The 14918-nt window shown below is 52.1% G+C and overlaps 5 protein-coding genes across 5 annotated transcripts; all 5 read right to left on the bottom strand.

The window, feature by feature from the left end:
- Window positions 1-1579: 1579 nt before the first annotated feature.
- AYO21_02099 (hypothetical protein) lies at window positions 1580-3304 on the bottom strand (the record flags this gene model as incomplete). The annotated part of the gene is made up of 4 exons (XM_022652079.1): window positions 1580-2449; window positions 2498-2565; window positions 2624-2722; window positions 2815-3304. The coding sequence occupies 4 exons, from the start codon at window positions 3302-3304 to the stop codon at window positions 1580-1582; spliced, it is 1527 nt and encodes a 508-aa protein (XP_022515465.1).
- A 1063-nt stretch (window positions 3305-4367) lies between these two features.
- Window positions 4368-4970, bottom strand: AYO21_02100 (hypothetical protein; the record flags this gene model as incomplete). The annotated part of the gene is made up of 1 exon (XM_022652080.1): window positions 4368-4970. The coding sequence occupies one exon, from the start codon at window positions 4968-4970 to the stop codon at window positions 4368-4370; it is 603 nt and encodes a 200-aa protein (XP_022515466.1).
- Window positions 4971-5316: 346 nt separating this feature from the next.
- Window positions 5317-7540, bottom strand: AYO21_02101 (hypothetical protein; the record flags this gene model as incomplete). Its single annotated transcript, XM_022652081.1, has 8 exons — window positions 5317-5658; window positions 5713-6119; window positions 6170-6272; window positions 6322-6698; window positions 6750-6892; window positions 6953-7008; window positions 7275-7306; window positions 7357-7540. The coding sequence occupies 8 exons, from the start codon at window positions 7538-7540 to the stop codon at window positions 5317-5319; spliced, it is 1644 nt and encodes a 547-aa protein (XP_022515467.1).
- Window positions 7541-10334: 2794 nt separating this feature from the next.
- AYO21_02102 (hypothetical protein) lies at window positions 10335-12164 on the bottom strand (the record flags this gene model as incomplete). The annotated part of the gene is made up of 2 exons (XM_022652082.1): window positions 10335-12017; window positions 12108-12164. The coding sequence occupies 2 exons, from the start codon at window positions 12162-12164 to the stop codon at window positions 10335-10337; spliced, it is 1740 nt and encodes a 579-aa protein (XP_022515468.1).
- A 1240-nt stretch (window positions 12165-13404) lies between these two features.
- On the bottom strand, window positions 13405-14226 carry AYO21_02103 (hypothetical protein; the record flags this gene model as incomplete). The annotated part of the gene is made up of 2 exons (XM_022652083.1): window positions 13405-13568; window positions 13629-14226. The coding sequence occupies 2 exons, from the start codon at window positions 14224-14226 to the stop codon at window positions 13405-13407; spliced, it is 762 nt and encodes a 253-aa protein (XP_022515469.1).
- Window positions 14227-14918: the final 692 nt, after the last annotated feature.

Raw genomic sequence — 14918 nt, forward strand, 5'->3', positions numbered from 1 at the left:
AGGGCCTTCTTTTTCATATTAACAGCTGGACTGCGCGGGCTGCAGTTCCAGTGACGGGGGAACGGGATCGAGGTGTGGTGAGAGACCGAAGAGGCGCCGATGCGTGAGAAAACAGGCTCGTTATTGACGGTATCGTTACTGTCAAGACTCGGGAGGAGTGACAGTCGAGGGTGGTTAAAAATGAATCCGAGATTTGACGTGTTGGAGTAGAATGGTAGGTGTGAGAAAGAGTCTGGAAGAAAAGTACGATAGGAGGCAGCAGTACGGAAACAGAGCAGTGACTGGCCCTGGCACTGGATGTGATTTGACTTTGGGCCCTCGAGAAGACTCGACAGGGCCAGGGAAGTTTGCACAAGGTGGACTGGTCGAGGTGTGATGGCGCTAAGACGGGAGGGAAGGCCCTCGAGGGTGTCGGGGTCAACTTTCCGGCGGGCACCCAGGATCCTGGAGTATAAGCCCAAAGGGGAGGTGGTCCAATTAATCGGTGGTGGACGGGAGGGGAAGAAAGAGATTGATGTGGCAATCAATCGGCGAATTTCTCTCCTTTGTCTGAGAGGAGAGCTTCCTTTTTTTCAATGGAGGGGATGAGATCTGTGAAACAGCGCAGGACTACCAGAAGGTGGGTAGACGGTGGTGAGGCAGGGCACAGGAACAGAAATCCCAGAGATGCAGCGAGCAACTTTTTAATCACTCTGGGACCATGTAACCTGCTTGCCCACCATTTTTTCCACTCCCCATCAAAGAGGCGCCTACTGCACACTACGAGAGGGAGCACAAGCAGGAGCACGCGCACCAGATAAATATGGATTTCTACTCGCATGCATGTTCAACACCTCGCACTGTCCGAAGCCCCAGAGGGGGATTTTCAAAACAACAAAGTCGACCGATATCCAATGGAACTGAAGGTCAGCAGCGGTATGATGTTGGGGCCTGCACTCGAATTTTGCTAACTGGGCAAATCAGGGTTGCAGCTCGAGTGTCCAAGGCGGTGATAGGCAGATTTTCCTGCAGAAATCAACGCGCCTCTCCCCCAAGTCCGAGGCCTACCTTCCACCAGGCATCCAAGACAGCATCCTTCGCTTAGCCAGCATCAGCAATGAGCGACGGTGTTGGTCACGGACGCATGCGAGAGGACCACGTTGGACGTTGGGTCAGGCGGTGTGTTCGTCTGATGGAGATTTCCCGGGTGACGAGAACAAGTTGGCTACGCGAAGATGTGATGCGCGATTACAAGACTTTGAAGCGAGTGATAAACAATGCGGCCCGTTTGAGGGTTGACGGGGGAACAACAACGCGGGCTTGAAGCTAACCGATCGCTAACACGACCCAGCACCGGGGGCCAACGGCTCTTGCAGGCAGCCTAATCCCTGCTTCCCTGCCTAATCACATCTCAGTCACCGCCTAGTGTCCCCCCTAGAAGCCGCCCAGCGGAAAGTTTGAGCTCCTCCCGCCAGGCTCACCCAACCACTCGTCGCCTAAAACCTCCGAGCGGTTCCCTCGTGGTCGACGTTCCTCCATGCACCATGCATGATGACTTCATCTCGAATTCGATCCAAGATCGCTGTGTCCCAGGCATCGGTCAAAATGTGATCTGAAACTTTTCCCTTACCCGCCCACCGAAATAATAAAACAATAACGGACTCGGCGCTATCATCACCGCAAGGAATCCGAAGCAGCTGATCCCCCATCCATAGCCTAGCTTTTCAAACAGAAGCGGCGCAAACAGGGGGACTATACCGCCTACCAGACTCCGGAATACAGACCCTCCTGCAATGGCTGAGGCGGCGTACGTCGAGAACGAATCGATGTAATAATTCTGAACGGCATTGAAGACCACCACTTGACCCACGCCGTAGAAATATGTCGCCGCAATGCTCGCAAGCCAGTGAGCACGGAATTGGACAGTCCATGCGAACCAGAAGAGACTCACAGGGATCAGAACGCTGCCGATATTTGCGAGTGGCAAGCGGTACTCAGGGAGCGGCTTCCCACCATGCTTCTCTGTCAGTCTGTTGAAGACGGTGTCGATGCGAGGAACGAGGAACCGGACCGAGGTCAGGAATCCCAGTCCTGGTCCTAGATACAAGAGGCCAATTTGCTCTGAGCTGAAACTGTAGGGTGGTTGCGAGTAGATGCTCTGCATGTTGGTGTAGATGCTATACGTGGTGCCAAAGATCAGGGCTTGGTACATGCTCATGATTAGCACCATCGGCTGGACGAAAATAACGAACGGCCGTTTCATGCTCTCCTGGAGCTTCTGGGAGAGTGGTCGCTCGTCCTCGCCATCGAAGTAGTACTTCGTCTTCTTCCCCAGTCCTTGAGAATCTTGTTGGGCCAGATCGGCTTTGCGACGACCTAGGAGGACCGGTGCGTACGTTTCTTTGAGGAAGAAGTACCCAATTGCAGTATTGATGGCACAGACGATGGTGAGAATCTGTAACGAGACCACCTGTTAGCCCCTGTGCTGTTCGACTTCTTGTTCATTCTCCAATCTTACCCAATATATCCATCTCCATCCCAAGCGACTGACAATGACGCCTCCAAATAGAGGTCCAAGTGTTGGGCCTAGGGCTTGCTGTCAGCGACCTCCACTGACTTCAGAGAGTGATTCTTGTATAGTCACCTAGAAGGGGTCCGAGGAGGTACCAGCCAAAGATGCCCGCTCGTTCAGACGGATCATACATGTCCGATATCGTCCCGCCTCCGTTGGCTATCCCGACACCTGCAACACCCTCATCAGTACCGAGTACACTTCTGTTCTCGCATTTCCCACAGCCTTCAACGCTGCTAGTGCTGCTTGCGATGGTTACTCACTGCCGAAGAAGCCCGACACGGTGCGCATGGCAATGAGCGTCTGGATGTTTGGGCTCAACGCCGACGCCGCCTGGAGGAGGGTAAAGACGGCGAAACAGAAGATATACAGGGCCCTGCGGCCAAAGTCCTCGGACAGGGGCGCCCAGACCAGAGGGCCCAGGCCAAGGGTGATGACGAACCCCGTCGTCGTGGCGATGACGCTCTGCTCGCTCGTGTCCAGATCTTTGGCGATCTGGCTGATGCCCGGGGTGAACATGGACGAGGCCAGCGGGCTCAGCACGGCCATCAGCGAGATGATGCCTACGTTGAGGAGCTTCTTCCTCCCGTTCCAAGCTTTGGGGTTCTCTTCGTCGTCCACGCCGAACTGGATCCGGTGCGTCTCCTGGCTGTGTTGGCTGCTGCTGGCGCTGTCGACATCCCCGTCATGGGGACCAAGGAGTGGTTGTCGTTCCTCGTCATCTTCGTGATCGCGAGGGGGGAGGGGAGGCATCTGTTCCTGTCTCGAGGGGTGGTGGCATTAGAGATCCGTACCAGGGGCAACAATTGGCTCTGGACGAATTCTGGACATTTAACGAGAAACCAAGATATGAATGAACGTTGCAGGCATGGTGTCATGTCAGGGTTTTCCGTTGTTCCAGGAGAAATAGACTTCTCGATGGTATATGCCAGATCTGTGATCTGTCCGTCACCTGCATCGATGACGCCTACAGGTTCCGGGGGGGCCTGGCCATCCACCATCCAAACGGACATCGAATCCGCTCGCCTCTCGGTGCTCGCTGTTTCTACTTGTAGATACGAGTACCTCGTACCTGGGTAGGTATCACCGAAGAACGAGATGCATCTTGATCCCCACAAAAATCCCCACCACAAAGAAAACATGCCCATCTATGCCCAATATCGAAACTTGGGATGGGTTTATTATTTCACATCCGAACAACTACCCAGCGACCAAAAATCCCCATTGCCCGCGCAACCTATCCAAAAGACACCGAAGGCTTCTTCGGACAAGCTGGCCAAAGTCCACTGGAATCAATGGGCTCACTCTGTGCTGGAGTGGATGTGTGATCCACATCTTCTGCTGACAAGCAGTCTTCTGGGCCGGGTGTCTATGTACATGCCTCGTACATATGTAGAATATCTACATTTCCTCGAGCTATGAGGCATAAAAGAAGGTCATATGAGGGAGGTTGCTGAATACTTTTTGGAGATTTGAGAATACACAGGTTGAATCAAAGCTGGGTGATTATACATTCGTCGGGCGCTGTGCCCGCTCGCTGGAAAATGTCGCCGCCGCAAAAATTGTTTCTCGTGGCCATGGACACTTCTGCTCGGGCAGCTTCTAGGTAGGGCAAATTTGGCACTGTATGGACCTTCGGGATCGTCGTGATTCGGCCTGTGTCTTTTCTCGTTTCCTAGCGCCAGGAAACATCCTGTCGCAGTGTTGCCGGTGAGAATGTGAGGCGGCGCTTCGTTGCTGCCCGCAGATTTGGTCGAGCTCTCACAAGTCCTGTCCATTATGATCTTGTGGTAATGCTTTTTCCGTCCATGTCTGATCACCTCTCCTGGCCTCGTTCATTCGTCTGCGAAGGTCGTGGTCCTTTCGCTTCCTTGCGCGCCAGCACGGTCGCCATCCACTCCTCAAACTCCTCCTCAGCTTCCTTCTCCGACTTGCCCGTCCCGTCGACGCCCAGCCCACCTCTTATCTTCCTGCGCGCCTCTGCCAGACTGTTGATGTCGAAATACCACATAGCTCCTCCCGTGACCATCATTGACAGACTGAGGACGTTGATCGTCGCGATGTTCAATGCTTCGACTGCTTCCATGGCACCGTTGACTTTTTTCGCTTGTTCCGCCTGGTGTGCCGGGGCATTGGCGTAGAAAGCCGGATTGGAGGCCAGCCGTTTTCGCGCAAGGCTTCTTCGAGTGACGAGGAGGGAGAAGGCGAAAAATACGGCGCCAGCACCAAAAATGAGTTTGTTTCTGTTCAAACGTTCGGTTTGTGTCTGCTGCGGCGTCACGGGTTTGGCTGCTTCAATGGTAGATTCGGCCGGCTTCACAGGTTCTTCGAGGACGCGCTTCTCGGGAGCTGCAGGCTGGCCAGCTGCTGAAGGCACTGGGTTCTTTGACGATGTGAACCATGATGTAAACCACGACATTCTGGCAGGTTTGTGGCTGAATATTCGTGATGAGGGAAATCTTGAGCCGTTGCCAACCACAAAAAAATTACTGTGGAGGGCGGAAGGTCAAGGCACATGCGCAGTCTAGGAAGTCGATCACGTGAGAGAATTTGGACCCCAAATGCATCGTACTCGTAGTTGCAGGTGGGAAGGAGACAGGCTATTGGCTCAGCATCGAAGAGACCCCGAGCCACATCTACCGAGTACATTATCATTCAACCTGTTCAATACTAATCGTGCCCTACGCACCCGTCTTTGATCACGGCAGCTACCCTCTCGCTAGCCCGGAACCCTCTCAGAATGATCTACCACACAATCGGTGAACCTATTCCTTTGTATTTTGCTGGGCTTCGACATGCTCAACAGAAGTCTTGGGAACAGCACCTTGCTTTTCCACGTCTCCCCCTGTGGAACTTCGTGGCACACCAGCCTCAGTGGCGACTTTGTGTATATCGTGGTGACCGTGTTCATCGACAATGAGTTCGTGGGTGCGATGATCGACGTGAAGGTCCTCGGCGTAGACGGCAACTTCGTCTCCAAACAGTTTCGCCATTTCTTCAAGCGGAATATTCTTCGTCTCTGGAAGATAGAAGTACGTGAAGAACGTACCCAGGCCTGAAATGATGATGAAGACCAGATAAAACTTCCAGCCGATGTTGGTAAAAGCCTACAAGGCCCAAGTCAGTGAGGACCAAAACCCAAGCACGAAATGAATACTTACCGTCGCTGCAACTTGTAGATAGACCAAGTCGGTGAGTGCAATGACGCAAATACTAAGAGACAACCCCTTTGCTCTCAGATGGTTGGGAAAGAGTTCGGAATAAAAGACTACGCCAGCCACGTCGATGCCGATGCTGTATACGAGCAAGAACAGGTATGCAGCCGCAACACCCATTCGAAGACCGGCTTTGTTGGTTGCTTCCTCTGCAAAAGAGCTAACCATTGCAGCTTCAAGAATGAGGGACACGCAGCAGCCAGCAACTCCCATGACAAGTAGCGGTTTGCGGCCTGTCCAGTCCATGATGAGAGCCCCTATCAAGTTGCCAATAATGCCAACAGTGATCCAGCCACACTGGAAGATTAGTTGGTACAGGGTATCATAACCCAGGGCGGCGTAAATGGTTGGACCTATTGCTTCTTAGCCCTTGGCCCGAGGCACATCCCAAACACAAGCTTACCATAGTTATTCAAAACCAAGACCCCAGTCGACTGACCAATGAATGCGAAGCCCATGGCCATGATCGTGCGCTTGCGGTAGCTGGGTCGACGTATTATTTCCATCTGTCAAGGTCAGCGCCCTTCTACCGAACGAAAGTATGTGGCACGGTACCCAGCCCGGTTCCATCGTCCGATCCAACTCCGCTTGCTTTGACATCTGGTAGAATTCCCCACGAGCAAATTCTTGATCAGGATCATTCTTCGACGCATGCAACTTGAAGACAACGTCCCTCGCTTCGTCAATCTTCCCCTTCATGAGAAGATAACGCGGGGATTCCGGAATGACGAAACAGACCAGAACCATCATCACCGGCCAAACAAGTGCTATGCCCAAAGGAGCTCGCCATTGTGTCTGCGGGTCATCGACATAGTAAAAGGCGAGACCCATGTAGCTGGCAAGAGCATAGCCCAGTGCAATGTTAACACCGTTCATGCCCACCATGAGGCCACGCAGGCCTGGCGGTGCTAATTCTGCAGAGTAATACGGCGCTTGGTCTGGTCAGCAGGCAAGACGAGGATAGAATGAACGCAAATACATACTGACTGCTAGGTAGCCCCAGCTCCCAGCCCCTGCAAAGAGGCGAGCGACAATAAACATCGTGGCATTTCTGCTACCGCAAAGCAGCGCCCCTCCGAGCAGCGACAGGAACCCACACCAGTGAAATCCTGCTTTACGTCCCCATCTGCTCGTTGTTGTCAGCAATCTAGGCGTACACCGGGGATTAAGGTGGCTCTTAACGTACTTGTCTGAGACATAACCAGCGATAAAAACGTTGATGGCGGCGCCAGCTTGGAAGACCTGGAAAGAGTCAGCCAAATCGTGCAAGCGGCAAATAAATCACCAAGGCATGCGGTAGTAAATATGAAGAGTGGAGCACATTTCTATGAGATCGAGCTGCTTCCACTTCGCCAGCAGGCTTCCAAGGAGCCACAGGCTTCTTTATAACTGATCATGCTCTGCGCAAAGTAACTATGCAATGCTTTCGTGGACATGACAGAGGCTCAGGGGGTGTTGGGGTCTCATCTATGGGAAAGATCTGACACATATTGGAAGGGTCAACCTACTCCTGACATTGCGCCGATTTTCTGATCCGCTCCTGTTTGATTGTTAGCTGGCCAATATGCTCTGCTAGCATGTTCTCATTACCTGGAGTCATGGCTGGAGGGTCTTGTGTGACATCAAGGAGGCCCATGTAAATCAAAAAGGACGGTTGTGCAAGAGTGACCCCAATGATTGAAGCAGGGTACCCAAAAGCAATCTGGCCCAGGGAGACCATCCAGCAGATGAAGAAATTCCATGCGCTCCAGTGACGTTCGGTGCCAAAAGCCATGATGGGCGCGGTACGATTTTCGAGTATGCAGGTGTCCAGCCAAGGTGAGAGGTTGACTAGAATGAAGCGAACTGTTTGGGGAGAGGAACCAAGGGAGAACGGTCAGGAACCAGCCCTCCCTTTAGTACTTTTGGGGAATTGTCAGTCCATTCGAGTCGATCTTGTTCAATCTTACAGATTGCCGTCTACTCTCCTCCAGAGGAAGTGCCGCGGCTGTCCTCTTGCAGTCTTTCGTTCCCCTCGCCCAGATTATCCAGATCTTGACCAGGGTATAAGTGGACCAGGGACCCATGTATTTGGTGAGATAGAAGGTCCCCAGTGTTGAGTAGACAAACCTTCTCCACGGCTTGGAAGGAGAATGCCCACCCTTAGATTTGATCGGGGTGGATTTCGCCAAGTCGACTTCTCGAGAGACTGCATGGTGATTGTTCTTGAACACTGACCAGCCAATGCATCTCAGAATGCTAAAGCCAAGGAAAGAAATTGGCATTAGTGACAGTGTATTGGCGCATTGGCGCATTTAGATAGTGGATGGCCTAAGACCACCTCTTTTCGCTGTACTCTGAAGCCGCCCCTTAGGACGTTCGAGATTCAGGGCAAATAACGTGGCAACCTGTGAACTGTCGGTTCGCAAAACGTGGAGAGACATCGGGGAAGCTTTTGAGTTTGCGGGGGATGCGCCATACCTGGGCTAGTTCCTAGAAGGGAATTCCAAGACGTTCGAGGCGTCGGCAATTCTGCGCGAACGTCCAGTCAACGACGGCAGATTCGATCGATAGTCTCTTGGAACCCAGGCCAACTACCCAGTAGAGATATCGTATGATCGTCAAGGAAGCGCCGTCACACCAGCGAGACTAGCCGCAGACTAGGCGAGGGCTGGGCCTGGAACGCAGGTGTAAGATATAACCTGGAGGGAAGAGTTCAGTGAGTCAGTCAACCATGACTCTGTTTTGCCGGTGCCTTTGAGAAACAGGAGTAAGCTCCTGCCTCGTATTCGGTGGGAAACAACCGCAGATTGTCCTCGAGGTCTCGCTCGCTTCGTTGGGAGGATGATTTATGATCGGTCTTCCAGCTTGAGGTGCAACAATACCATGATAACTCCCCCCGATACCTTGCCAAAGTATCGTGTTTCTAGGAGTGGGACATCATCTTCGAAATGAGAATGGTAAGATAAGCTGTGATTGACTTCTAAGCCCAGAGCATTCGATTCGATCGAACAGAGAGATGGACTGGGGAAAAAGAGCGGAACCGCTCGTGAGCCGCTCTGAGTAGTCCGCGCTTGGGTTCTGTAATATTTCATTATACCTTTGACCGGCCGGGTAAACCGTATTAGGCGTGCATATTACCTAGGCTTGCTGTTAAAAGGATTACCGGACGCTCCTTGTCCTCATCGGATAACCAAGAGAAGCTTGGTCACAAACACTGTCTGCATATATTGCCACGCCTCGTATTCTTTTGCGTGTAATCGCTTTCGGTCTCAGTTCGGTAGTATAACAACAGCCTCGGAAGGACAAGTGTCAAGAAAGAGATTCTGAGGTGTTCTGTTCAGGCCCTTGTCATATCGACGGCCAATGCGTAATGAGGTTAGGGATCAATCGTCAAAATAATCGACTCTCGTGTTCAATCTTGTTGTTCTCGTCCGAGACGAGGTACCAAGACGAATGATTTTAGGAGTAGTCAGTCTTGAAAATCACCAAGACCTACACCTCGCGATAGCATGATTCCATCTGCTTGATCCAGACTGACGGCTCCATCTGAAGAGTTCGGGTGCTCGAGGGATGCTCAGATGCACGTTATGAAGCGCCAAAGAGCAAACATTTCTTTATCATGGATACCACTCTCATGACGCTGAGAAAGTAGTCTCTCTAATGATCCCATGCATAGCTTGACGCGGATGTTCGCGACGAACTGTGTAACCGTTTATACGGGAGGTTCAAGTTGATGAAAGGGTTCAGATTCGAGGCGTCCAGGTGTTGGAAAGGCGAAGTTGCCAAGACTCCCACGATTGGCGCAGTTTCGTTCCCTGCGGAGATTGTATGGCCACTCAAGCAAGTCACTAAGTTTACCCACAAGACACAGTTCCATGGCACTTCTCGCTGCTGCACTCTATCTGCTCATTGCTCGTTTGGTAACGGGAATATTGTCATTACCTGCCACTTCTCGAACGAAGCTATGTGAAGAATGTCGGGCCGCTTCGTCAACCACGCGTCAACCACTAGCACGACAACGAAAGTCGGCTCGATGACGCTCTGTCATTTAAAGCATACAGATTCAAAAGGAGGAGGCGAAGCCTTGGTTCATTTATGCAACCTCTCGCATACCCGCACACCGGAGCCTCGCTTAGCAGGCCTTCGCTCAAGCGTAAACCCACATGGCTCGAATTCAATTCCAAACCTGGACATAGCAGGGCCAAAAGAAGAAAACAGCCCCCTACCTCCATTTCCCAGCAAATGTATGTCAGAACTTTTATTTCGAGGCTTATTCTTCCTTCGGGCACGGCTGCCGCAACATTTTGGGGGGAACGGCTCAAAGAGGGGGATTCAGCACGCCAATAATATGTGTGATGGGAGCAAGGGCGGAGTTAAATCTGTGTCAGACACTGGAGACTAGGCCATAATGTCATGATCAATTGTGATACTACAGAGCACATGAGTCCGACAAATATTTCGTGTCCCATGGCGCATTAATGTGGTGTATTCTGACAAAATCAATTTCTTCCGACACCAGAAAGTCGAGATGGGAATCCTTTCCTGCTTGCTGAGATCATCAGGGCATGGAGAGTATCGCGTGCACCTCAAGTTGTCCATATTCTCTGATTGAAGGATAATGGTGCGTACAGATTATGGCCGTCACCCTGAACATCGCAGAACGGCTTCAGGATGCACTTCCAGTCATGCTCGCTTGGGCTACCGTCTGTTGGAAACAAATAGATCTTCCGGACGCGCTCCATCTGGACTCTGATCCAGGCAGTCTGGCCCTTTCTGAGCTTTCCTAGCAATGAACCTGGTTGCGAACTCGAGAAATGTATGGCTCGTGCCTTCAGAAACCCTGCGAGGGGCAACATGATGAACCAGCCACCTATAGCCGCGGCGGCTCGTACATGGTCGTCCATGGTCATCTCGACTTCATTACCAAACGGGTCGACATAAGCCGCCATCTGACGAAGCTCCGCAGGCACATGAGGGTATTCTCTGTGCTCGTCAGGGAATGAGGGTGTTGTTCTGTTACCCATATGGAATGGCACCGAGGCACAGTAGCGGTCCACAATCTCTTGGATTCGGAAGCCAATGTACGGCTCGATGGCCGGGTCGACATCAATGCCGATGTCCTTCAACCTTTCCGAACATATTGTAATCAGACGGATTGTCCCAATCTGGGAACTCCGAGCGGCATTATTGACATGAGAGACTGCGAGCGAGGAATATACATCACACATGCCTTCATAAACCCCGGCTTCGCGTATGGATTGATGCAGCTCGGAAACCGGGACAGATACTGGCCGCCACGACTGAGGGAGGGCGTCCCTCCATGCTTGCAGTCTCCTCTCAAGGTCAAGCGCCCTCTCCAAAATGACCTTGTAGAAGTCGGCTAGGCTGAGGCCTGCGACCTCAGGACCGTCGCGAGACAGTTCAAGCAACTCTGCTAGTTGGACGTTCAAAAGATCAAGCTTCGCAGAAGGGAGAACTGCAGTATCGTCTGCAAGGAGTTCTGGATCCAGCTCCACCTTTTTCCCGAACTGCAAGGCATAATTGATATGACGGCTTCTCATGGCATTGAAGAGGCGTTGAGAGAGCGGAGTCTTGAAGCCATCTCGGCCTCTATGCTTGAGTAGAGCCACCGCACCTTGCTGATGGACGCCCGTGTCAACCAAGTGTACAAAGCGCCGATTGAGGGAGTCGTAAAACTCCAGCATGAAGACGGTGACGAGCGTCTCGTCCGTTTTGGATTCGACTGGGTGTTGCAGCAAAGATTTCAGGCCCGTCACGGCCTTTGCATATGCTTCCCGTGCACGATAAGAGTCGACGTATCGTGTCATCCACATTGACGTGATGTTGATGGCGACGGCGTTGGTAGCCTCAGCCAATGCCGAATGAGGGGCCGTGTTCAAGTATATGGGGAGGATGTGTTCGATGAACATGTTGGTGCTTGGATCCCGGGGGATGTTGACGTAGTTTTTAAAGAAGTAACACAACGACTCCATCTCAACATTTCGAGATGGTGGAGTAAAGAGAGCAAGTTCATACTCGTAGGGATGATCACCATCATCACTTCCCCACGATGGGCTTTGGAGGTGACTGGGAGTATTGCCCGAGACATCGCGAGCAGGAATGTATCTTCTCTTGTGCCGTTTCGGGCCAGTTTTATGGGAGACGAGGAGAGTCTCGTCCTTGTGCACAGCTTCAAAGAAGTCTCGATATCCTGGACATTGCTGCTTCCTTTTGATGCAGATGCCGCATTGAGGCCGTACCTCGTCACACTGGAATCAATCAATCAGTAAAATATTGAGCACAACCGGGCACCGACGAGGGTCTTCAGATGTTATGTATTGGTGACTGGGTATACCTACCTTGACACGACGTTTCCTACACGCGTAGCATCCTTTACTGGGGCCTTTATAAACCATTTCGTTGCCCCCTTTTTCAGCAGCAAAGTACCGTTCTGTGACGACACGGACAATGCACAAACAGTGATATGATATTGATTAGAACAGCCCAACCCTCTGGAGTGCTGGAGTGCTGGAGTGCGTTAGGGGTTTGCCTCAATCAATGCTGGAATGTGGGATGTGGGACGTTTAAGCCAAATCGCCACAGCCATAAACCCATCTGATATGTATACCGAGTACGGAGTAACTCGAATTGTAAGGCCTACCCACAGCGGCCCCATCCAGGCAGCATTATTACCGATCCCTTAACCAAGGAGTTACCCTGGACGAGGTACATTCATTCACACACCAGCAGCAGAGCGAGCAAATAATTTCCTCTGGGGGGCTTGTGCCGTATCTCTATTGGGGCGGCACGGCGGGTAGGGATACTTTGCAATGGAAGATACCGATACCGACTGGTCAAGGCAAACTGGTTGCTTGCCTCACCCGCCCGGCGCCGAGAACGGTTTCTTCGCTCCGGGGGGAGGAGACCATGAAATAAAAATCGTGGCTGTGCTGTGCTTTTCTTCTACCCAACCTTTGTGAAAAACCCACATCTTTTTTTTAACTGGTGATTGGTGTGGAGGGCGGTTAGGGTTCTTTTTCTACGATCAAAGAGAGGAGGAGAGGAGGGGCACACGGGTACCACTGGTGCTAGTACCGAGTACTCGGTTGTAGTGGTTGTGTCAGGGTGTGGTGTTTTGGATGAGCGCTCGTACACTAACGAAATGGACAATGACACTCACGCGTGTTCATTGTGGCTGGGGCTGCTGTGAATGACGACAATCGACAGTTCCAAGACGGGACAACAATTGCTTGGGTATCGCCGTAGCGTTAATACGAGGATACTCGGAACATTGTTAGGTGCGTCCGTATCCCTAAGTCCGTACTTCCCCCCTCGAGTCTTGTTTCGCGAATACGCTGTACGAGTACGAGGAAGGAACTCCCCGCCCTGCCTTGGACGGGGGCGCTCAGGAGGGGGGATCAGGAGATGATCCCCCTTTCTTCCCCTGTGTAGGGAAATCTAGGCAGCAATATTCAGGTTTGCAGGTGTGTCCATCTGTTCAGCTCTGTGCCCTGGCACCGCATGGCTTACCCGTGATCTATATGTTCAAGATGAGGGTGCAACGGACGACGAATGTGAACTCAGCGTAGACGAGTGTATCATTCAGCTACTTGGACAACTACACGGTATCTATACCAGACACTCACTCGAGGGAGCTCACCAAGGCATTTGCACACCTTTTTGATCCCAGAACTTGCCGCTGTGCGTGGCCTTGTCGGCCTTGTCGAATACGGATATCAGCCCACTGACAGAGTCCTCCAACTTGACTGGAACCTCTTCTGCCTTCATGCCCGCAAATTCGGCGGCGGTGTTACCCATGGCTGTTTCAACCAAAGGTCAGCGTCGTTGCTAGTAAGAGTATTGTTGTGGGAGATACGTACCTGTCTGAACCCAACCCGGCTGCATGGCAACCACGGCAATCCTGTCCTCTTCGCGGTGAATCCGGCTGACCGCCCAGTTCACGGCCGCCTTGGACATACCGTACGCAATCATCGGTAGGGGGTAGCTGTCTTGGAGACCGTTGCTGCCTATGTTGGAAGAGATGATGAAGAACTTTGGCGTCTGCTTGGAGGCATTCAACAGTTCTTGCGTGGCCTGGTAGAGCAATATTGGCGCCAGCGTGTTGACTTGCAGGTGCTCCATGATGGTCTCTGCGGACGCTTCTTTGGCAGGGCCGAAGTGCTTCAGAATACCCGCATTGGCCACCACGACATCCAGGGCCGTGATGTTGTGGACTGACTTGAGGTGATCGACAAGTTCAATCGCCGCTGTCTTCGATGAGGCGTCGTACTTGGCAACCACAATCTTGCTGCCAGATCCGACAGGTAAGGAAGTGAGGGCTCTGGCAGCTCCAGAATCCGGCCCATCTCGAATCGCGGCGATGGCTAGCGTGTTGGGCCGCGCAGCGTAGGTGGACAGCAGCCCCTTACCGATGCCGGATTTGCTTCCAGTCACCAGAACGGTGTTGGCGAAAGACATGATGGCTTTGTGGTCGTGATTTGTTGGCTTGGTCGAGGATGAAGGTATGAATTGTGCTCAGGAAATTGCTTTGGTATCTTTGCTGGTGTTGGCTTGCGACGCAGAACAGACAGTTCTTGAGACATGAGCATCGCTACATTATATAGTTGCCCGACTCTGGCCTTCAGTATCGGCATACCCTCACGCTCCTCTGGTCAGTTCTGTCTCTTTCCACATTATCTCAGCCATCGCGCATTTCATGCAAGAAGCTCATTGTTTCCCAATGGAGAGCTTGGTCTACTGCAAAGGTGGTGTCGGTCCGTCGAGGAGAACAACAGCCACAACATGCCAGAGGGAAAGTCTTCTACTGAGAAGCCCATGGTTCTCTTACGGTCTTCGAATGGCTTTGGTGTCGAGACCTCTCGCAATGGGCTGACCAACCAATGACGTCGGCCTTGTTTGATTGGTCGTGTTTTCCTTTCCAGATCGAGACAGTGGTCGTGTCTTGTCCAGTAGGCAGTAGGCTAGGCTGAGAAGAAGTCTAACCGTGATTCTGACAATGCGTACCCTACCTGTTTTGCTAGTCACGGCTGTTTTTGCTCTCCATGAGATTATTCAGCAGTCTCGTCCAGAGTCTGGGGCGGCAACTTGTTGCAGTTCGCGAGAGCCACTCACATCCTGTGCAATTGGTCAGTTTCCAAATATCAAAGCTC

The sequence above is a fragment of the Fonsecaea monophora genome (genome assembly GCF_001642475.1).
Source record: "Fonsecaea monophora strain CBS 269.37 chromosome Unknown Scaff9, whole genome shotgun sequence".
NCBI classification, from domain to species: Eukaryota; Fungi; Ascomycota; class Eurotiomycetes; order Chaetothyriales; family Herpotrichiellaceae; genus Fonsecaea; species Fonsecaea monophora.